The sequence below is a fragment of the Somniosus microcephalus genome, chromosome 4 (genome assembly GCF_052327205.1).
Source record: "Somniosus microcephalus isolate GS21.2 chromosome 4, FLI_Smic_1.0, whole genome shotgun sequence".
NCBI classification, from domain to species: Eukaryota; Metazoa; Chordata; class Chondrichthyes; order Squaliformes; family Somniosidae; genus Somniosus; species Somniosus microcephalus.
Genome location: NC_140990.1, coordinates 266,592,854 through 266,615,801, shown reverse-complemented (window position 1 = coordinate 266,615,801; position 22,948 = coordinate 266,592,854). Strand labels below are relative to the sequence as shown.

Genomic DNA, 22,948 nt, shown 5'->3' with positions numbered 1-22,948 from the left:
AAATTAAGGGATGTCACTGCTGGTTAATGCAATTATTTCTCCTCTTTAATCATCCACGTTCATAATAAGCACTTTCATGTTAGATGCAGAGTAAAGATCTCTTTATCTTAACTTCAGACTATAATTACTAGAGAAACCAACTCCACAGCATAAAACTGCCGATAGTTGGGCACAAATTAGCGATCTCACTCAGGGAGCTCATACTGGTGGCTTCTGTGGGAGAGATATATTTACAATAATGCAGTTTAGGCTCCTGTTATGCAGCCTTTAATTTTTAATTCCTCTTGGTTTCTATTTCAATAATATTTTCACTACTTGATCCTACAGAGTTTTACTCCTACCCATGAACATAAATAAACATACCTGCAACTGAATTGGGTCGTGGCATCAGGTATGGTGACACAGACTGGTGCGTATAAGCAGCAGAACCATCAAAATTGGCTTCTACTTTGGACAGACTGGTGGCAGAGCCACGTGGCTCTTCCTCTGCTACAGGAAAGCAACACTCGAGTCTTAAATTCTTAGTGACACCACGTTGTAGACAGTCTCTCATGCTGCCATCTTTGCTCCATTCGAGACTTGAACCACTTTTTTCTTCATTTTCAGATGAGCTGGTTACTGTAGCTGAAATTACAAGTTAAAATTACACTGCATATGAAGGTAAAGTATTGTCAAATGTTGCTTTAGAGAATATCTGAAACTAGCTTCATATTGGATTGTATACAACTCTAGAGGTTAGCCTCTCGACGGGCACACCAAATGCTGCAGAATCAAGATTATGACAATATCAACATTTGGTCTTCCCATAATAATTAAGGAACAGTAGTCCTCCACAAAAATCAGCAGAGCACAGAAAGCAACTGAAAGTGAAGAAATAAACATGCCAGTGGCAAAAAATGCATGAGGGCATTCTACAGAATTCTATAATTGAACATCTAACAAAGCGATCACAGGGAGCAGTCAGCATGATTTTGGAAGTAATAGGTCATGCCTTACTAACTGATTGAAATTCTTTGAAGACGTAACCAAGTCAGTGCACAAAGGTAATCCAGTAGGATGTAGTTTAGTTTTTCCAAAAGGCATTTGACAAAGTTCCATGTGAGAGGCTAAGCGAGAGTGCCGGTAAAAGTGAAATAAAGAAGGAGTGGAGCCACAGAATCTGAAGATTCTAAGTATCTAGATATCTAATATTTAGGTTCTTTGCGTTTAGCATCTCAGTGGTTCTTGTTAAACTTGAGTAAATAATTGTCTTTTTTCTCTAAGTTAGGGCCAGTGGGTTAAACTAATAAGTTTAGTTAGTAGTCTAATAAAGAGGCATGGTCGGGCACCTCAGTCCTGTCAAATGCACATCCTGTGCCATGTGGGAAGCCCAGTATGCTTCTCATGTCCTGGATAGCAACATGTGCAGGAAGGGTTGTCAGCTGGAGGAACTCAAGCTCTGGATTTTGGAGCTTGAGCAGCGGCTGGTGTCACTGTAGCGCATCCGCAAGGCTGAGAACTACGTGGATAGCACGTTTCAGGAGGTGGTCACCCCACAGCTTAAAAATTTGCAGGCGGAGAGGGATTGGGTGACCGACAGGCTGACAAGACAGACCAGGCAGGAAGTGCAGGGGTCCAGAGTGAACCTCGCTCTCTAACCATACTGGTGAGGGCGATGGTTCCTCTGGGGAGTGCAGCCAGAACCAAGTTCATAGCGCCATGAGGGGCGGGGAAGAGAAGAGAAGGAAGGTCAGAAAAGGAAGTGATAGTGAATTCAGTAGTTACGGGAACAGACAGGCGTTTCTGCGGCCGCAGACGTGCCCTCAGGATGGTATGTTGCCTCCCTGGTGCCAGGGTCAAGGATGTCATTGAGCAGTTGCAGGACATTGAGCGGGGAGGGTGAACAGTCAGAGGTAGTGGTCCATATCAGTACCAATGACATAGGCAGAAAGAGGGATGAGGTCTTGCAGTCAGATTTTAGGGAGCGAGCAGAGAGATTATTGAGCAGGACCTCAAAAAGGTAGTAATCTCCAGATTACTCCCACTGCCACGTGCTAGCGAGTACAGAAATAGGAGGATAGAACAGATGAATGAGTGGCTGCAGAGATGGTGCAGGAATGAGGGCTTAGATTCCTGAGGACCTTTTTTGGGGAGGTGGGACCTGTACAAGCCAGAAGGGTTGCACCTTAACAGGGTCAGGACCAATATCCTCACAGGGAGGGATGGGGGTTTGCTAGTGCTGTTGGGGAGGGTTTAAACAAGCCCGGCAGGGGAATGGGCACCTGAGCATAGGTTCAGAAGGGAGAGAAGCAAAGCTGGAAATGAAAGGCAGTAAATCAGTAAGTGAGTTTGGAAGGCAGAGGAAACACAGGCTAGAAAATAAACAAAGGAATTTGGCAGTGCTTAATGGTGTCTACTTCAATGCAAGGAGTCTAGTGAATAAGGCAGGTGAGCCGAGGGCACAGATAGACACGTGGAAGTATATCATGGTTACAGGGTTTTCAGACGAGATAGAGGTGTGGATAAAAGAGGGAGGGTTGCAATATTGGTTAAAGAAACAATTACAGCTGTGAGGAGGGATGGTGTGTTAGAATGATCATCAAATGAGGCCATATGGGTTGAACTGAAGAACAAAAAAGGGACAATCACATTTCTGGGAGTGTACTATAGACACCCCAAACAGTCAGAGGGAGATAGAAGAGCAAATATGTAGGTAAATTTTTGAAGTGTAAAAACAATAGGGCAGTAATAGTAGGGGATTTCAACTACCCTAATACTGTATTAACTGGGATAGAATCAGTGTAAAAAGAGGGCACAGAATTCTGAAAATGCATTGAGAACTTTTTTAGCCAGTATGTAGCAAGCCCAACAAGAGGGGGCGGGTGGTTCTGGACTCAGTTTTAGGGAATGAAGCTGGGCAGGTAGACAGAGCATCAGTGGGAGAGCATTTTGGTGGTAGTGATCATAATTCAGCTAGATTTAGTGTAGTTATGGAAAAGGACAAGGATAGACCAGGAGTAAAAGTTCTCAGTTGGGGAAAGGCCAATTTTACTAAGCTGAGATGTGATTTATCAAAAGTGGGCTGGAAACAGCTACTTGAAGGTAAATCAATGTCAGAGTAGTGGGAGGCATTCAAAGAGGAGATAGAGGGTTCAGAGCAAATATGTTCCCACAAAGAAAAAGGTGGGACACCCAAATCTAGAGCCCCCTGGATGTCAGGGGATACACAAGGTAGGACAAGGCAAAAAGGAAGCTTATGTCAGATACCGTGAGCTAAATGCTGCAGAAAGCCGAGAGGAGTACAGAAAGTGCAGGGGTGAAATTAAAAAAGGAAATTAGGAAAGCAAAGAGAGGGCATGAAAAAATATTGGCAAGTAAAAGCAAGGAAAACCCCAAGATGTTTTATAAATACATAAAGAGCAAGAGGCTAACTAAAGAAAGAGTAGGGCCTATTAGAGACCAAAAAGGTAATCAGTGTGTGGAGGCAGAAGATGTCGGTATGGTTCTAAATGAATACTTTGTGTCTGACTTCACAAGAGAGGGATGATGCAGCCATTGTAGTTAAGGAGGAGGAGTGTGAAACATTAGCGGAGATAAACAGCGAGAGGGGAAATATTGAAGGGTTTAGTATCTTTGAAAGTAGATAAATTGGCAGGCCGGATTAAATGTATCCCAGGCTGTTAAGAGAAACAAGGGAGGAAATAGCAGAGGCTCTGACCATCATTTTCCAATCCTCTCTGGTTACAGGTGTAGTACTGGAGGTCAGCTAACATTGTATCATTGTTTAAAAAGGGAGAAAGTAGTAGACTGAGTAATTACAGGCCAGTCAGCCTAACCTGGGCAAATTATTGGAAAAAATTCTGAGGGACAGCATTGATCATCATTTGGAAAGGCACAGATTAATCAAAAAGTCAGCATGGATTTGTTAAGTAAAGATAGTGTCCGACTAACTTGATTAAACTTTTTGAGGAGATAACAAGGATGGTCGATGAGGGTAGCACGTTTGATGTAGTCTACATGGATTTAGCAAGGCTTTTGACAAGGTCCCACATGGCAGACTGGTAAGAAAAGTAAAAGCCCATGGGATCCAAGGTAAAGTGGCAAATTGTATCCAAAATGACTCAGTGGCAGGAAGCAAAGGGTTGACAGGTGTTTGTGACTGGAAGGTGTTTCTAGTGGGGTTCCGCAGGGCTCAGTACTCAGTGTCTTGCTTTTTGTGGTATATATATCAATGATTTAGACTTCAATGTAGGGGCATAATTAAGAAGTTTGCAGATGATACAAAAATTGGCCGTGTGGTTGATGGTGAGGAAGAAAGCTGTAGACTGCAGGAAGATATCAATGGACTGGTCAGGTGAGCAGAAAAGTGGCAAATGGAATTCAATCTGGAGAAGTGTGAGGTAATGCATTTGGGGAGGGCCAACAAGGCAAGGGAATACACAACAAATGGTAGGATACTGAAGTGTAAAGGAACAGAGGGATCTTGGAGTGCAGGACAGGTAGATAAGGTGGTTAAGAAGGCATACAAGATACTTTCCTTCGTTAGCCGAGGCATAGAATTTAAGGGCAGGGAGGTTATGCTTGAACTGTATAAAACACTAGTTAGGCCACAGCTAGAGTACTGCGTACAGTTCTGGTCACCACATTAAAGATGTGATTGCACTAGAGAGGGTACAAAGGAGATTTATGAGGATGTTACCAGGACTGGATAATTTTAGTTATGAGGAATGATTGGAATAGGCTGGAATTGTTTTCTTTTGAAGAGAGCCTGAAGAGAGACTTAATTGAGGTGTACAAAATTATGAGGGGCCTAGATAGACAGGAAGGACCCATTTCCAGTAGGAGAGAGGTCAATAACCAAGGGGCATAGATTTAAAGTAATTAGTAGAAGGTTTAGAGGGGAGTTGAGAACTTTTTTCACCCAGGAGATGGTGGGGGTCTGGAGATCATTGCCTGAAGGGGTGGTAGAGGCAGAAACGCTCATCACATTTAAAAAGTACTTGGATATGCACTTGAAGCGCTGTAACCTACAAGGCTACGGACCAAGAGCTGCAAAGTGGGATTAGACTTGATAGCTCTTTTTCAGCCAGCACAGACACGATGGACCGAATGGCCTCCTTCTATGCCGTAAATTTCTATGACGCCACTAAAAAAGGATTGAAGGTTGTAACGATATTAATGGTACGATGTGAATTTTTTTCGTTGGGAGGTAGTAACTTAGTGTTTTAGAGTACAGGATCAATAGGCAGTGAGGATGTGGTAAGGAAGTTCATTATAGAATAATCACACATGGACTCTGGATGGAATGGGCTCAACAGACCAAATGGCCTTTTCTCACTCTCTACCTTATGTGAATTAATAACAGTGCAATTGCAAAGTTTCCTTTACAAATTGTTATGAAACTATTCCAAGACTCCAAATGAAAAGTAAGCAACACGAAGACTTAAAAGAAAATATAAACTCAAACTACCTTTAGCAACACACAATTCTTTTTCTCAATACATCAACAAAATCTAATGCCAATTTCTAACGGTGGTCCAGGAACAAGCTAGTACACAAGACAGGAAAAGACAAAGTGGTACAGTGAATTATAAACTAGCCTGTTGCCTCAGACCTGTATTCACATCCAACCTAGACTGCAGAGATTAAAAAAATCTCTTCTGTCCTTTGGGTTCAAGGATTCTACATGATAAGAGTTTGGACAGCCCCAATCCAATTCTTAATGACCAAGCACAAAACATGCCCTAAATTGGCAATCTCATCGACAGTGGCCACAGGATTGCAAGTGTGTGAAATGCAAAATTATCACGTTGATGGAATAGAGCTGGGGGAGGCACCAAGACTTAGATTATCCAGGCCTTCAAGCTCTGTGCAGTTGCTTTCTATCTGTGCGCATGTTTTTTCCCATCCTTGTCTTTAGCAGTTTGAACTGCCCAGTTCTGGAGGATTGGGGAAAAAAACGACCCCCTTTGGTGAATTTAGACCCAAAAAAACATCCACCAGGTTTGGGAAGTTAAAAATGCTGGAATAGAACAGAAGAAAGCAAAAAACAAAAACCAGAGCAGGCAATAACTATGATAATGAAGATCAGAGGCAGCAGTGGTAAGTTGGCAGCATACAGGAAGTACAGCACACTAGCCAGTCAAAGTGCATGTATATATACACACACACACAAATCCTGAACTTTGTAGTAAAAGTGCCCCAAAAATGGTGTTCACAACAATCCTGCTGAAATCTAGGAAAACAGAGCTAATGCTAAGAACCAAGGACATTACAAGACAGCACTGTGAAGACAAAAGGATCTTTCACAGATAGTATTTGGTTCGAATTAGTGGCTGGAGCTAGGTACACCCAGATTTGTCAAGATTGAATGGAGGGTTATTTTGATTGACCAAGATAAGAAATGCTTGGGACAATCAAAACAGAGAGCTATCCTTAATATGTACGCTCTTGTGCTACAGTTTTCACATCTAGACCTGGGACTTGATTGGCTTTATGTAACAGTAGTAAGACAGAGAAAGCGATAGGACATTTTGCAACTGAAGAGCAGACCTGGTTTTTCCTCAATTAAAAATATACTCAAGTATTTGACATATAGCTGTCTTAAGCTATTGCCATCAAATAAAGCAAACCTTACAACAAGGTGCATCACAGATTGGTGGAATTGGTGTCAGAATTTATTTTGAGAATCAAATTTATAAAAAATAATGTGTTTGATATAAATGATCAAAGACAGAAAAGCAGATGATCAGAGAAATCAGACAGTTTCAAACAGATAGAAGGCTCTTCGAGAGAAATGTTACAAGAGTTCAGAAAGACTTGAAGGTTAAGATCTCTACCAGCCACAACTAGCAAAATAATTTAGTGTATCACTCATATGTAGGCGTTAAGTTTACGAGAACTGAGGGGAGGTTAGTGCTACTGAAAGATCAGTCTTCAGAAGGGAGGAAGAAATATTACAATTACAGATGGAATTAATCGCACCGATGTTCCAGAAACAAGCAGATAGCATCCCATAAGGAGGTGCGGCAACTAACTATATTACACCGACTCAGAAGAATGAGCTTAAATAAGCTCTGGAATCTTTGTTAAAGCTGTGAGCTTATAAGCAATAAACTGAACTAATAGGCTTTTACTATAAAAACAGAAAATGCTGGAAATACTCAGCAGGTCAGGCAGCATCTGTAGAGCGAGAAACAGAGTTAACGTTTCAGGTCGATGACCCTTCATCAGAACTTGAAAAAGTTGGAGATGGAACAGGTTTTTAAGCAAGTGTAGGGGCGGGGGGAGGGGAGGAAAGAACAAAAGGGAAGGTCTGTGATAGGATGGAAGGCAGGAGAAATTAGAGACAAAAGGCAAAGGAGATGGTAATGGGACAAGTTAAGAAACAAAAGATGACTCTAGATGAAGTGTAGATGGCAATGGCAGAATGATCGACAGCTGCCATGTGAGAGAGAGAAAAAAGATAGGAGCAGAGGTTATGGTCTGAAATTGTTGAACTCGATGTTGAATCCAGAAGGCTGTAAAGTGCCTAATCGAAAGATGAGGTGATGTTCCTCGAGCTTACGTTGAGCTTCACTGGAGCAGTGTAAGAGGCCGAAGATGGAGAGGTCAGAGTGGGAGTGGAGCGGAGAATTAAAGTGACAGGCGACCAGAAGCTCGGGGTCACCCTTACGGACTGAACGGAGGTGGGAACTGAATGTTCCAGGGTACTCAGCATTTAGGAAGGACAGACAAAAAGGAAAAGGTGGTGGCATAGCGCTGTTAATAAGGGATGAGATCGGTACGGTAGAGATAAAAGATCTTCGCTTGGCAGATAATGATGTATAACTGGAATCAGTTTGGGTGGAGCCAAGAAACAGCAAAGGGTGGAAAACATTGGTGGGAGTTGTGTATAGGCCACCAAACAGTAATGGTAATGTAGGGCACAGTATCAATCAAGAGATTAGAAGTGCATGTAACAAGGGCAATACGGTAATCATGGGGGACTTTAATCTACATATTGACTGGGCAAATCAAATTACCACTAATGATGTGGAGGACAAATTCTTGGAATGCATGTTCAATGGTTTCCTGGCTCAGTATGTGGAAGAACCAACCAGGGAACAGGTTATTCTGGATCTGGTACCGTGTAATAAGAAAGAGCTAATCAATAATCTTGTGGTAAAGGGGCCTTTAGGGACAAGTGACCATAATATGACTGAATTTTACATTAAGTTTGAGAATGATGTAGTCCAATCTGAAACTAAGGTCTTCAATCTAAACAGAGGAAACTACAAGGGTATGAGGGACAAGTTGGCCATGGTAGATTGTGAGACTACACTAAAAGGTATGAAGGTGGACACACAATGGCTAACATTCAAGGAAATAATGCACAACTTGCAACAAACATATATTCCTCTAGGGCATAAAAACTCAAAAGGAAAAGTGATCCAACCATGGCTAACAAAAGAAATTAAAGCTAGTATTAAGTCAAAGGAGGAAGCTTATAAAGTTGCCAGAAAAAGCAGTCAGCCTAAGGATTGGGATCTTTTTAGAAATCAGCAAAGGGGGACCAAGAAATTGATAAAGTAAGGGAAAATGGAATATGAGCACAAACTAGCGAAAAATATAAAAACGGATTGTAAAAGCTTCTATAGGTATGTGAAAAGGAAGACTGGCGAAGGTACATGCAGGTCCTTTACAGTCAGAGACGGGAGAACTTATAATGGGGAAATGAAGAAATGGCAGAGAAATTAAAATAAATACTTTGTTTCTGTCTTCACGGAGGAAGACACAAAAAACCTCCCAGAAATACGAGAAAACCAAGGGTGTGACGAGAATGAGGAACTTAAAGAAATTATTAGTAAAAAAACAGTACTAGCAAAATTAATGGGACTAAAAGTCGACAAATCCCAAGGACCGGATGACCTACATCCTAGGGTTTTGAAAGAGGTAGCCATTGGAAGTGGACGCATTGGTTGTCATCTTCCAAAATTCTATAGATTCTGGAACGGTTCCTGCAGATTGGAGGATAGTAAATGTAACCCCACTATTTAAGAAAGGAGGGAAGAGAGAAAACAGGGAACTACAGACCTGTTAGCCTCATATCAGTAGTTGGGAAAATGCTGGAATCTATTATAAAGGATGCAATAACTGGGCACTTAGAACCTAATAGTAAGATTGGGCAGAGTCAACATGGATTTATGAAAGGGAAATCCTGTTTGACAAACCTATTGGAGTTCTTTGAGGATGTAACTAGTGGAGTAGACAAAGGGGAACTGGTAGATGTGGTGTATCTGGATTTTCAGAAGGCCTTCGATAAGGTCTCACACAAGAGGTTGGTGAACAAAATTAGGGCACATGGAATTGCGGATCAGCATGGATTGAGAATTGGTTAACAGACAGAAAACAAAGAGTAGGGATAAACAGGTCTTTTTCAGGATGGCAGGCTGTGACTAGTGGAGTACCACAAGGATCGATGCTTGGGCCCTAGCTATTCACAATCTATATCAATGATTTGGATGAGGGGACAAAATGTAACATTTCCAAAATTTGCTGATGATACAAAGCTAGGTGGCAGTGTCAGTTGCGAAGAGGCTTCAAGGAGATCTCGACAGGCTCAGTGAGTGATCGAGAACATGGCAGATGGAATATAATGTGGATAAATGCGAAGTTATCCACTTTGGTAGAAAAAGCAGAAAGGCAGAGTATTTTCTAAATGGTTAAAGATTGGGGAATGCAGATGCTCAAAGGGATCTTGGTGTCCTTGTACAGGAGTCACTGAAAGTGAATGTGAAGGTGCAGCAAGCCATTAGGAAGGCAAATGGTATGCTGGCCTTCATTACAAGAGGATTTGAGTACAGGAGTGAAGAAGTCTTACTCCAATTATATAGGGCCTTGGTGAGACCACACCTGGAGTACTGTATACAATTTTGGTCTGCTTACCTAAGGAAGGATATACTTGCCATAGAGGGAGTGCAACGAAGATTCACGAGATTGATTCCTGGGATGGCAGGACTGTCGTATGAGAAGAGATCGAGCAAACTAGGCCTGTATTCTCTTGAATTCAGAAGAATGAGAGGGGATCTCATTGAAGCATACAAAATTACAGGGCTTGATAGGATGGATGCTGGGAGAATGTTTCCCTTGGCTGGGGAGTCTAGAACCAGGGGCCACAGCCAAAGGATAAAGGGTAGGCCATTCAGGACTGAGATGAGAAGAAATTTCTTCAGAGGGTGGTGAATCTTTGGAATTCTCTACCCCAGAGAGCTGTGGAGGCTCAGTCATTGGGTATATTCAAAACAGAAGTCGATAGATTTCTGACTAGTAAGGGCATCAAGGGATATGGCGATAGGGCCGGTGAATGGAGCTGAGGCAGATGATCAGCCATGATCTCATTGAATGGCAGAGCAGGCTTGAAGGGCCGAATGGCCTACTCCTGCTCCTATTTGTTATGTTCTTAAATGGGAATGAATGATGTCAGGTAGGAAGAAGTACAAGCTGCAAGCATCACTAACAAAATGATACACCATTAGGATTTGTAGGCTTAAATAGGGACAAGCCAGCTTTTACATACCTAAAAGCTTAGTAGCAGAATAATAGTATAATATTCCAGTCATCATAAAACGATGTTAATATTGACCCATGAGCCAGAGGAAATCCACTAATTTTAATTGAATTCTACTGATTTTCAGGTAAAAATTGTTGGATCATACAGCTTTAACATGACCAAATTCCAGCAATGGTAATATCCAATATTGTGGAAATCATTTTATTTTACAATATTCCTCCAAGGTATAATCTCTGGAATGAACTTTTATAGTTTTAGTACACAACCAATTAATTGTTAAAAGGTAACTGCTAGCACAAGTTAATTTCAATGCAATTCTCAACTAATGTAAGGGTGATGGCAAACAAGTGTGTGATATCAGCAATATTGTTTCCAACATGCCCACCTTTGCTGACAATTTTGGCAGTGAGAATTTGAATACTTGTCTGCCCATATCATATAAAAAATGCACAAGAGAAACGAACTTAATGAAGGAAAGCATGACCTTCATTGTTCTGATCACCTCAAATGTGGTACAAAAGTCAACATATTTTAATAATTTACAATTATTTTGATTAAAATAAGTTATTGTTTTAGCACATTTAGTTTACAGCATTCAAACAAAAGTGATTTAAACAGCAATTCTTATAAACTGGATTTTAAGAATTATTGATGTGTCTTCAAGTAACAGTGATCATCGAAGACTGAATATAGGGTGTGTGGGCATAACATTCTCAGGAACCAAAATCCCATACCTATAATGCCACTGTCCTTGCTTTCCAGTGTGGAGCTTAAGCTAGTAATAGTTCCACAGGGGCTGGGTTTTTTTTGTGGCGGCTTGCTGATGCAACTATTCAGGGTTGAGCATGGGCTGTCAGTGCCTGGAGAAGCCGTACTGCTCGTTAGTGTCGAACATGGACTGATTCCCTGAACAGCAGTTGAACACTGAAGGACATAAAATAAAACAATTAGCTCATCAAACAAAATATTTGCAGAATAATTATTTCGTAAGTAGTCAATCAGACCTAGCATTGCACAGACGAAATGAAGATCATGTCAAGCTGGGTTAGAGTGCGGAAGATAATTGAGGGCGATAGAGGGGGGGGCCACCGAGACGGCGAGAGGGGGCCACCGAGACGGCGAGGGGGAGGGGGGGGCCACCGAGACGGCGGAGGGGGGGGGGGGGTGCCACCGAGACGGCGAGAGGGGGGCCACCGGAGAGATAGAGAAGGAGAATGTGGATAGAGAAGTAGAGAAGGGGGATAGAGAGGTGGTAATGGGGAGCGAGGGGACGTTAAACGGGAGAGAATTAACACGTGCAAGAAATTCTCAATAGCGATTAATTTGTCAACAACAGTGATTCAGCGACAGTGTAATTTCAAAGTGTTACCAAATAAGCATGGAACAAACATCCATTTATCAAGTATATCTGGTATACGACATTTCTACAAAAAAACTTACAATACTACTTTTTTTTTTGAACAGTACATTTTAATCAATAGCTTTTAGTAACTGGTTGAAATCAAGATATTCCAGCTGAATTGTATCAAAATGCCAAACAGCATCCTCCCTGTTCTTAAAAAAAAAAAACAGTATTTTGATTTTTCCTGGTGGCAATCATACCACTTTTTCATTCTTCTCTTCCATAGGTAAACGAGCAGAGCTTGGAATCCCTTCTCCCAGGAGAAACCCCAATCTTGTCATCAGTTCCTGAGCAGCAGGGGAGGAGCTTCGTTCATTACTCTTCTGTGGCTCTGGTAGACAAATAACTGCGGTTATTCAACTTACTTCTGAAGCTCTGCCTACTTGTCTCAGTTGTAGGTCTCTAGTTACATAGCAGGCCTATTACAGAATTCTGGTCTAAGATTACTCAAAATATATGTTCATCTTACTTTTTAATGCTGATTTACTACAAATTCATGACGTACATTAGTTGCTGCACACAAGCTTATGCCATTTATGAACAAAAAGTAAAATATTGCATATGCTAGAAATTTGAAACAAATAGAAAATACTCAGCAAGTCAGGCAACATCTGTTGAGAAAACACAAATCAATATTTTGGGTATTAAACACTTCCTCAGAACTGGGAAGGGTTCAAGCTCTGAAACATCGACTTGCGTTCTCAATAGATGCTGCCTGGCCTGCTCAGTGTTTCCAACATTTTCGATTTATGTTTCTTATGCCATTTATACTTGTGCAGTTAAGTACTGTCTGCCCTAGCTCTCTGATGTATTATTTATATTTGAAATTCTGCACACAAAACAATTTCTGCTGTACTTCCTGGTGTTCATTTAGATGCAAGTATATTCAAAACTATTCTTAATTTGTGGAAAAACAAGAATATTCCAAAATATCGAACACAACCATGTGTACAAAAAAGCCCTGTTTCTTAAGTTTTCCTGCAGCAGATCAACTATCAGCGACAAACAATTACTATTTTCACATTAATATCAGCGACCTCCATTGGTCAACTTTTACTTACGATAGGTAAGCTACAATCACATCAACACTGGTTTCACCATTTCCTTAAGTTATAGACATTCCATCATAAAATAGTAAACCAGCTCAATGTTTCACCAACTGCAGAGATGACAAAATTATCCATAGTTTTCAATTCCCAAAAAGCAGCAAATCCGGTATCAAAGTTTCACAAGTCTAGGGCCTACAGTGGTAGTGGTAAAATTGTCAAAATCATTTTATGGAATGCCATCAATGTTCATCTGAAGAGTGCGATGAGCATTGGTAAAATTAGGGATTTAAAAAGCCACATGTGTACTGGAAATTTCTAAAGAATGTGCCTGGATTATTTATAGAAGGCAATTGATAAGGTTCCACATCTGAATTTTCTAAAGATGATTAAACCTCAATAATTAATGGCTGGCCAAACTATTTCTAAGTGATATGGAGGAGGCACTCTTTGTAGTATTATAAAACCTGCACCAAGCTAAGTGCCCAGGTGAGAAGTACTGGACAAATGGGAAGCATTCAATAATATAAAAGCAAAATAAATAAGTGGAGATGGGGGTGGGGGTGGGGAGAAAGAGAGGGATGGGGAGAGGGGAGAGGGGGGCACAGGAGGAGACACACAGAGAAATGAAGTAGCAAGAGACACACACACAAAGAATTGAAGAAGTAGAGAGAAAAACAAGTGCAGAGAAACACACAAAGTAGAGACAGACAAAAAATGCACATAGATGTGAGAGAGCGAGACATACACAGAAGAAGTGAAAGCATAGAACAAGAGACGTTATACACAGAAGCAAGCAACAAGTGAGCTGGTCAATGAAGTAGTCACTCATGCTCTGTCATTTAGCACTCCAGCCCAGCTCCGAATCATGCAGCATTTGCGATGTCCTCAGTTTTTCCAATTGCTAACTGAAAGTTTTCAAGTCTGGGCCTGCTCCTGCCAATGTGCCTGCCTCTCAGTTTATGCTACTGTTAATTATTCAACACTCTCCCGTTGCTCTAAACTTTTGCTGGCCTTCAGGGACCGCTAATCCTCTGGAACTCTTTCTGCCGTTTAACTGGGAACCAGGTTAGTACTGTGTGCTGGAAGAAGCTGCCCAATCCCACTTCAGACCCTGGCAGCACCCACAATTCCAAATCCTTGACCACTCCAGATCTTCAAATCCTGAGCCACTACTTTCACAGAAGGTTGGACCCTACCTTTAGAAAACAGAGGAACAGAAAAATAGGAGGAGTAGGCCATTCGGCCCTTTGAGCACGGCTGATCCTCTAGCTCAACAGAACTTACTGCTGTAGCTAGTATAATAATCACTGTTGCTCTTGCTCCAGTGGTACATGCAAAATGGTTACTGCCTTGGACTCGAGCTTCTCTGCTCCCCAGCCTTGCCTCTCATACTCCCCCAATGCTCATTGATGAACTGTTCCCTACCCACCCCATTTTCCAGATTCATTCAACAATACTCTCCAATGAACTCCTCTCCTGCTTCTCGTCTCATGAATGTTTTTGTTTAAAAACTGTGTCGCTATTTAATATGCTTTGACGTTTCTGGAGCAGTCAATGGATAAACTGTTTTTGTGAAATATAGAATTTATTTGGTTGAAAACTACAAATTTTTTATGTCGAAAATAAAGTTACTAAGAAAAAACTGGGGGTTATTTTTTTATCCCCCCAGGAAGCATTTTGAATGATGTGGGGAAAAGATAATACACCACCACGTGGCAGTGTTACAGGAAGTCATTACACATCTATGATAAGATTAAAATTGGAAATCCTACAAGAGCACTATACAGTATACTAGTGTCATAAGGAAGCATCACAGGGTGCATCAAGAGTCACAAACACCAGTGAATACAAGGACCTGCATAGGGATATTTACAAATCATTTATTAATGGCACATGTAACCCATGAACCAATTTTAATGCAATAGTCAATTACTCGCAGCACTGCACATGGACAATCCAGATTAATTGTAGTGTTTACGTGAGTGTAATTAGGAAGTGGAAGATAATTGGATCAGGGCTGACGAGGACTGCAGCTCCCACGCAACCGGTTCACCGGCTTTTAAATAGGAAAAAATGCACACAGTATTTTGAAGGGGCTGTGCACCCGAAAAAAATTAAAGGGAACATCGTTCATCAGTAAGAGATTTGGAGTTAGAATAAAAGTTCTGTGATGTCAGTGATGAGTACATCAGAGGTAAACAATCTTGGAAGAGCATGGCTCTATATATAAAAAAAATTATATCCTTAGCACATTTGATAGATGTCATCATGCAATATCTTTGGCTTACATTGTTGAAGACAGCCAGCCATTTCAGACTTTGCAAGCATACCAGTTACAGCTCAGCCTACTGTAGTTATCAACTGCTCAACAAGACACTTCTTAATGGATCGAAGATAACTATTTTGTTCCACAAAAAATCTATAACAAGTTTAATATTCAAAGTAATAATTACAAACCATCTGGCAGCAAGATATAATCCAAGCGTGGTGTGACACTTGTATAATCATCTAGCAAATGTGTACGGCATCCCCACTGGAACCAAAATATCACCTTCATTGGACATCTACGGTAATTTTTTGATTCCACGCACCCAACAGGCAAGCCAGGCTCAAAGGGAACGTGTGTCAGAGAAAGGGCTACAAAATGATTTACCAAATTCTCTGACACATGTTCCCATTAAGCACAGCTCCTCATTGGAGGAATGAGATAACAATTACCCAAGTATATCCCAGACTACTTAATTACTTTATGTAAGCTTTGTGGGAGCTTTACCTTGTCAAAACTGTAAAGAATGGAAACATAATACTGAAGGCCATTTAATGCACACACAGATTTTTTTTTTATTACTTAAGGTATCTTTTAGCTACAGCAGCTTCCATCATTTACTCTTAACACTTAAAAAAGACAAGATGGGTGTACTCACCATTATGTGCAAATTGGGAAGGGTCAGTTTTCTCTGCCAACTTCGTCAATGCTGAGGCAATTGCATCGCCTGGCACCTTGGGGCTTTCCACATATTTCAACTTCCTGATTGGGCCTGCATGAGGAGAAAATTCCTTTCCTGTTAAAGATTCTGTCTGGAAGAAGTTTTGTAGTTAAACATTCATACAATACTGTCAAAGTTTAGTGCAGTCGCCTTCACTGAAAAATCTCATACTTTTCAATAGGTGAGCAATTCAGGGAGAACTCCAGCCAAAAAAGTACTAGGAATGTAAACTACAGCACAAAACCAAAGTAATTACCTACTTGTGAAATTGTTGGGATATAGCCCTTTAAAACAATTATTTTATATGTATAAAAACACAAAACATACTGTCTATTGTTTTACATAATGCAGAATTTAATCTTTCAAAGAATTTTGCACATATTTAGCAAATCTGAGAAATTTGAAAGAGCCCAGAGCGCTTACATCAATAAGTATTTCACCTAGCTGACACACACACTGAGTATAGGCATTTCTCCACAACTACATTATCTGTAGATTTACAAGTCATTTGAGGCACAACTAGATCTTTCCATTCCTTTATGCCTAGCACTGTATTACGTACTTTCATGAAAAACATTCTAGAAATGAGAAGATTATTTACATAGATGTTACACAGAAGTTACAACACTAAAAGTAGCCATTCGGCCCAACCAGTCTGTGCCAGTGTTTACACTCTATGTAAGCACATAGCTTGAAGCACATTTACCCACCCTGTTCCCTATCCCTTCCACCCTTTTCTGTCATCCACCTAGGTATCAGTCATGACTCAGAGGAGAGCTCTTGCCTGAGTCAGAGGTTGCAGGTTCAAGCCCCACTTGAGAGACTTAGAATCATAGAATGATACATCACAGGAGGCGGCCATTCGTGCCTACACTGGCTCTCTGAAAGAGCTATCCAATTATTCCCACTCCCCTGCCCTTTCCTCATAGCCAATGTTCTCTGACATTGTTTTTGGTGCACGGGCCCTGTAACTGGCTGCACAGCCCATTCAACTTTTTGCACTTTTTTTTAAAATTAGTTCATCGGATGTGGACGTTGCTGGCAAGGCCAGCATTTATTGCCCGTACCTAATTGCCCTCGAGAAGGTGATGGTGAGCTGCCTTCTTGAATCGCAGCAGTCCGCATGGTGAAGGTACTCCCAGTGTTGTTAGGGAGGGAGTTCCAGGATTTTGACCCAGCGACAATGAAGGAACGGCGATATACTTCCAAGTCAGGATGGTGTGTGACTTGGAGGTGGTGGTGTTCCCATGCACCTGCTGCCCTTGCCCTTCTAGGTGGTAGAGGTCGCGGGTTTGGGAGGTGCTGCCGAAGCAGCCTTGGCAAGTTGCTGCAGTGCATCTTGTGGATGGTACACACTGCAACCACGGTACACCAGTGGTGGAGAGAGTGAATGTTTAAGACGGGGTGCCAATCAAGCAGGCTGCTTTGTCTTGGATGGTGTCGAGCTTCTTGAGTGTTATTGGAGCTGCATTCATCCAGGCAAGTGGAGAGTATTCCATCACACTCCTGACTTGTGCCTTGTAGATGGTGGAAGGGCTTTGGGGAATCAGGAGGTGAGACACTGGTCGCAGAATACCCAGCCTCTGACCTGCTTTTGTTGCCACAGTATTTGTGTGGTTGGTCCAGTTAAGTTTCTGGTCAATGGTGACCCCCACACCCACCCCCCAGGATATTAGTGGTGAGGGATTCGGCGATGGTAATGCCGTTGAATATCAAGGGGCGGTGGTTAGACGCTCACTTGTTGGAGATGGCCATTGCCCGGTACTCCTGTGGCGCGAATGTTACCTGCCACTTATTAGCCCAAGCCTGAATGTCGTCCAGATCTTGCTGCATGTGGGCATGGACTGCTTCATTATCTGAGGAGTTGCGAATGGCACTGAAGACTGTGTAGTCATCAGCGAATATCTACACTTCTGACCTTATGATGGAGGGAAGGTCATTGATGAAGCAGCTGGTTGAGCCTAGGACACTGCCCTGAGGAGCTCCTGCAGCCATGCCCTGGGGCTGTGATGATTGACCTTCAACCACCACAACCATCTTCCTTTGTGTTGGGTATGGCTCCAGCCAATGGAGAGTTCTCCTCTCCTCTCCTCTCCCCCACCCCACCATTGATTTCATTTTTACTTGGGCTCCTTGATACCAGACTCGGTCAAATGTTGCTTTTATGTCAAGGGCAGCCACTTTCACCTCATCTCTGGAATTCAGCTCCTTTGTCCATGTTTGGACCAAGGCTGTAATGAGGTCTGGAGCAGAGTGGTCCTGGCGGAACCCAAACTGGGCATCAGTGAGCAGGTTATTGGTGACTAAGTGCTGCTTGACAGCACTGTTGACGACACCTTCCATCACTTTGCTGATGATTGAGAGTAGACTGATGGGGCAGTAATTGGTCGGATTGGATTAGTTCTGCTTTTTGTGGACAGGACATACCTGGGCAGTTTTCCACATTGTCGGATAGATGCCAGTGTTATAGGTGAACTGGAACAGCTTGGCTAGAGGCGCGGCTAGTTCTGGAGCACAAGTCTTCAGTACGACAGCCGGTATGTTGTCGGGGCCCACAGCCTTTGCTGTATCCAGTGCGCTCAGCCGTTTCTTGATATCACGTGGCAGTATCCAGTGCGGTCTGCCGTTTCTTGATATCACGTGGAGTGAATCGAATTGGCTGAAGACTGGCTTCTGTGGTGGTGGGGACCTCAGGAGGCCGATATGGATCATCCACTCGGCACTTCTGGCTGAAGATGGTTGCAAACTCTTCAGCTTTGTCTTTGGCGCGGTTATTTCCATTGAAAAGCCGATGAGCGGCCTGAGCTGGCCCGCCAGACAGCAACACTGCTCATAACCCTGCAAATCTTTTCCCTTCAAATATTTATCCAATTCCCTTTTATTATTCAATCTATGTCCATCACCCTTGCAGGCAGTGCATTCGAGATCATAACACTATGTAAAAATATTTCTCACGACTTTGTTAAAAAAAATTCCTGTGCCTCTGGTCTAAATCTCTTACAAATTGAAATATGTATCTGTGGCCCCTTGTTCTTGACCACCCAGCTTCTGCAAACAGTCTGCTTCTTCCCACCCTGTCCCATCCCTTCATAAAAATTTCTATTATAATAGAAATAATTTGCGTTGTTCCAACGGTAAAATACACTATGAGGTGTTTCGACGTTTTTGAATTTCCTCATACCAATCAGCATCCTAATGAATCTGCAAAGCACCCTTTAAAGCCTCAATAACCTACCTAAAACGTGGAGCCCAAAACTGCACACAGTAGTTATTCAAACAAAAACACATGAAAAATAGCATTAAAAAGTATCAGAATTGCATTTCAGACACCATGTATCATCCATCAAAGTGCCTATTCTACTCGGTAAATAAACAAAGGAAAACATTTCTCCAAAGAAGCAGCAACACCCTCATTTACCCTACTTCACTTTACAAGTGGCTGCACTTCCCAGGTATTGCCCCCTGCAACTACAGCAGATGTATACACATAGAAGATAGGAGCAGGAGTAGGCCATTCGGCCCCTCGAATCTGCTCCGCCATTCAATGCGATCATGGCTGATCATCCAAATTCAGTACCCGGTCCCTGCTTTCTCCCCATACCCCTTGACCCCTTTAGCCTCAAGAAATATATCCAACTCCTCCTTGAATATATTTAATGAACTGGCCTCCACCGCCCTCTGTGGTAGAGAATTCCACAGGTTCACCACTCTCTGGGTGAAGAAATTCCTCCTCATTTCTGTCCTAAATGGCCTACCCTTTATCCTTAGACTATGTCCCCTGGTTCTGGACTCCCCGACCATCGGGAACATCCTTCCTGCATCTAGTCTGTCCAGTCCTGTCAGAATTTTATAAGTTTCAATGAGATCCCCTCATTCTTCTAAACTCCAGCAAGTACAAGCCCAATCGACCCAATCTCTCCTCATACGTCATTCCTGGCATCCCAGGTATCAGCCTGGTGCATCTTCGCTGAACTCCTTCCATGGCAAGAACATCCTTCCTCAGATAAGGCGACCAAAACTGCACACAATACTCAAGATGTGATCTCACCAAGGCCCTGTACAACTGCAGCAAGTCTTGTTCCTGTACTCAAACCCTCTCGCTACGAAGGCCAACATACCATTTGCCTTCTTAACCGCCTGCTGCACCTGCATGCTTGCCTTCAGCGACTGGTGCACAAGGACACCCAGGTCTCGTTGCACTACCCCTTCTCCCAATCTATTGCCATTCAGATAATAATCTGCCTTCCTGTTTTTGCCACCAAAGTGGACAACCTCACATTTATCCACGTTATATTGCATCTGCCATGTTTCTGCCCAATCACCCAACATGTCCAAATCATACTGGAGTTTCTCGACATCCTCCTCACAGCACACACACCCACCCAGCTTTGTGTCGTCTGCAAATTTGGAGATATTATATCTAGTGCCCTTGTCTCGATCATTAATATATATTGTGACTAGCTGGGGTCCAAGGACTGATCCCTGCGGTACCCCACTAGTCACTGCCTGCCACTTGGAAAAGGACCGGTTTATTCCAACTCTTTGCTTTCTGTCTGCCAACCAGTTCTCTATCCAAGTCAATACCTTGCCCCCAATCCCATGCGCCTTAACTTTACACGCTAATCTCTTATGCGGGACCTTATCGAAGGCCTTCTGAAAGTCCAGATACACCACATCCACTGGTTCTCCCTTATCTATTTTACCAGTTACATCCTCAAAAAAATTCCAGTAGATTAGTCAAGCACGATTTACCTTTCGTGAATCCATGTTTACTTTGTCCGATCCTGTCACTGTTTTTCAAGTGCTCTGCTATTACATCTTTTAATAATGGACTCTAGCATTTTCCCCACTACCGAAGTCAGGCTTACCGGTCTGTAATTCCCCGGTTTTCTCTCTACCACCTTTTTTCAATAGTGGGGTAACATTAGCTACCCTCCAATCCATGGGTACTGTTCCAGATTCCATCGAATGTTGGAAGATGATCAGCAATGCATCTACTATTTCTAGGGCCACTTCCTTAAGTACCCTAGGATGTAGATTATCAGTCCCTGGGGATTTATCGGCCTTCAATCCCATCAATTTCCCCAACACCATTTCCCTACAAATACTGATTTCTTTCAGTTCCTCCCTTTCATCAGACCCTATGTTCCCCGGCATCTCTGGGAGGTTATTTGTGTCCTCCTTTGTGAAGACAGAACCAAAATATGTATTTAGTTGGTTTGCCATTTCTTTGTTCCCCATTATAAGTTCCCCTGATTCTGACTGCAAGGGACCTACGCTTGACTTCACCAATCTTTTTCTCTTCACATATCTATAAAAGCTTTCACAGTCAGTTTTTATGTTCCCTGCAAGCCGACTCACATATTCTATTTTCCCCTTCTTAATTAATCCCTTTGTCCTCCTTTGTTGAATCCTAAATTGCTCCCAATCCTCAGGATTATTGCTTTTTCTGGCCAATTTATATGTCCTCTCCTTGGATCTTATGCTATCCCTAATTTCCCTGGTTAGCCACGGTTGAGTCACCTTTTTTGTTTTATTTTTGTGCCAAACTGGGATGAACATTTTCTGCAGTTCATCCATATGGTCTTTGAATGTTTGCCATTGCCTATCCACCGTCAACCCTTTGAGTGACATTCCCCAATCAATCCTACCCAACTCGCGCCTCAGACCATCGTAGTTTCCTTTATTTAAATTTAGGACCCTAGTCTCCGAGTCAACGACTTCATTCTCCATCTTAATGAAGAATTCGATATTATGATCGCTCCGACCCAAGGGGCCTCGTACAACAAGATTGCTAATTAATCCTTTCTCATTACATAATACCCAGTCTAAGATGGCCGGATCTCTGGTTGGTTCCTCGACATATTGGTCCAGGAAACCATCCCGTAAACACTCCAGGAATTCCTCCTCCACAGTATCGTTACTAATGTCGCCATTTGTTCCTTCCCACACCAACGTTTACACCCGAAAACACTATACAATAGAGATCGACATGTATTTAAACAAACTAGTGTACTGTATTCACTGATCATGGTATGATCTTCGCTATACTCAGATTGAATGACAACTTACTGAACATAGAACCATGCTTGCAGACAGACTGACTAACATCCCTGTGGCTCAGCACTTAAACTCCATCTCATTCTCAGGTCTCTCATGCTCAGACTTCAACTACGAGAATATATCATCTTTCTCCTGGGCACTCTTCAGCTCTCTGGTCTTCAACAACTTCAGATCTCACCCACATCCTTGATCTTCCTGAATACTCCCATACACATTCAACAGCTTACACTTCCATTTGGAATCATGTTTAACTCATCTTTCTCTTTTGATGGCATTTTCACAAACTTGACAAATGATCTTCATGAAATGTGCAGGTTTTCTCACCTCTGCCATATTTTAAAATCTACTCACAGGCTATATTTTTAGTTGCCTTGTTTACAATTGTGGTTCGCAGATCTGTACTCAGCAGATCTGTACTTGAGATCTCCCTCCACTCTTTGGATTAGTCAATCATATAAAAAGGTTCTCCCTTCCTCACAATACCAGTTCTTTTGAAAGGCTCCATTCAAATGCAAACCTCTTTCACTCTGATAAAAACTGGTGTATTTCAAATATTTTCCTTTTTTATTTTACATTCAAGTAATTATTCTGAACAAACACATTACAACAATTCATTTTAAATATTGCTTTATTCCAAGATGCCTTACTCAATTAAACCTACATTATTTTATTCAAATTACTCAGTTGAAACTAAACCTTCAAACTGAAGTATCTGTTGTATGAATAGAAATCACATGAATTTGTTTTGAACAGGGTTGCAGTACAACATCCTATGCACGAGTATAAGCTTTGTTTTTGGTAACAATATATAATTATAGGAAGTTTTTAAATAAACAGCATAGCCCTGAATACATCATACTAAAAATTCTCAAATAAAAAACAGATGCTTGTGTTGAAGGAGAAAGCCCTACTCAAG

The 22,948-nt window shown here is 42.0% G+C and overlaps 1 protein-coding gene across 9 annotated transcripts in view; it reads right to left on the bottom strand.

Annotated features, from left to right (window-relative positions):
* Positions 1-22,948, bottom strand: part of tanc1a (tetratricopeptide repeat, ankyrin repeat and coiled-coil containing 1a) — a 242,169-nt gene that overhangs the window by 119,856 nt on the left and 99,365 nt on the right. For all 9 annotated transcript variants that reach the window (XM_085986345.1, XM_085986352.1, XM_085986347.1 and 6 more), the window contains 4 exons: positions 15,907-16,020; positions 12,134-12,264; positions 11,266-11,455; positions 364-624 (listed from right to left, as the gene is read on the bottom strand). In XM_085986345.1, the coding sequence (XP_085842471.1) occupies positions 364-624; positions 11,266-11,455; positions 12,134-12,264; positions 15,907-16,020 (696 nt within the window). The remainder of the gene's footprint in view (positions 1-363; positions 625-11,265; positions 11,456-12,133; positions 12,265-15,906; positions 16,021-22,948) is intronic.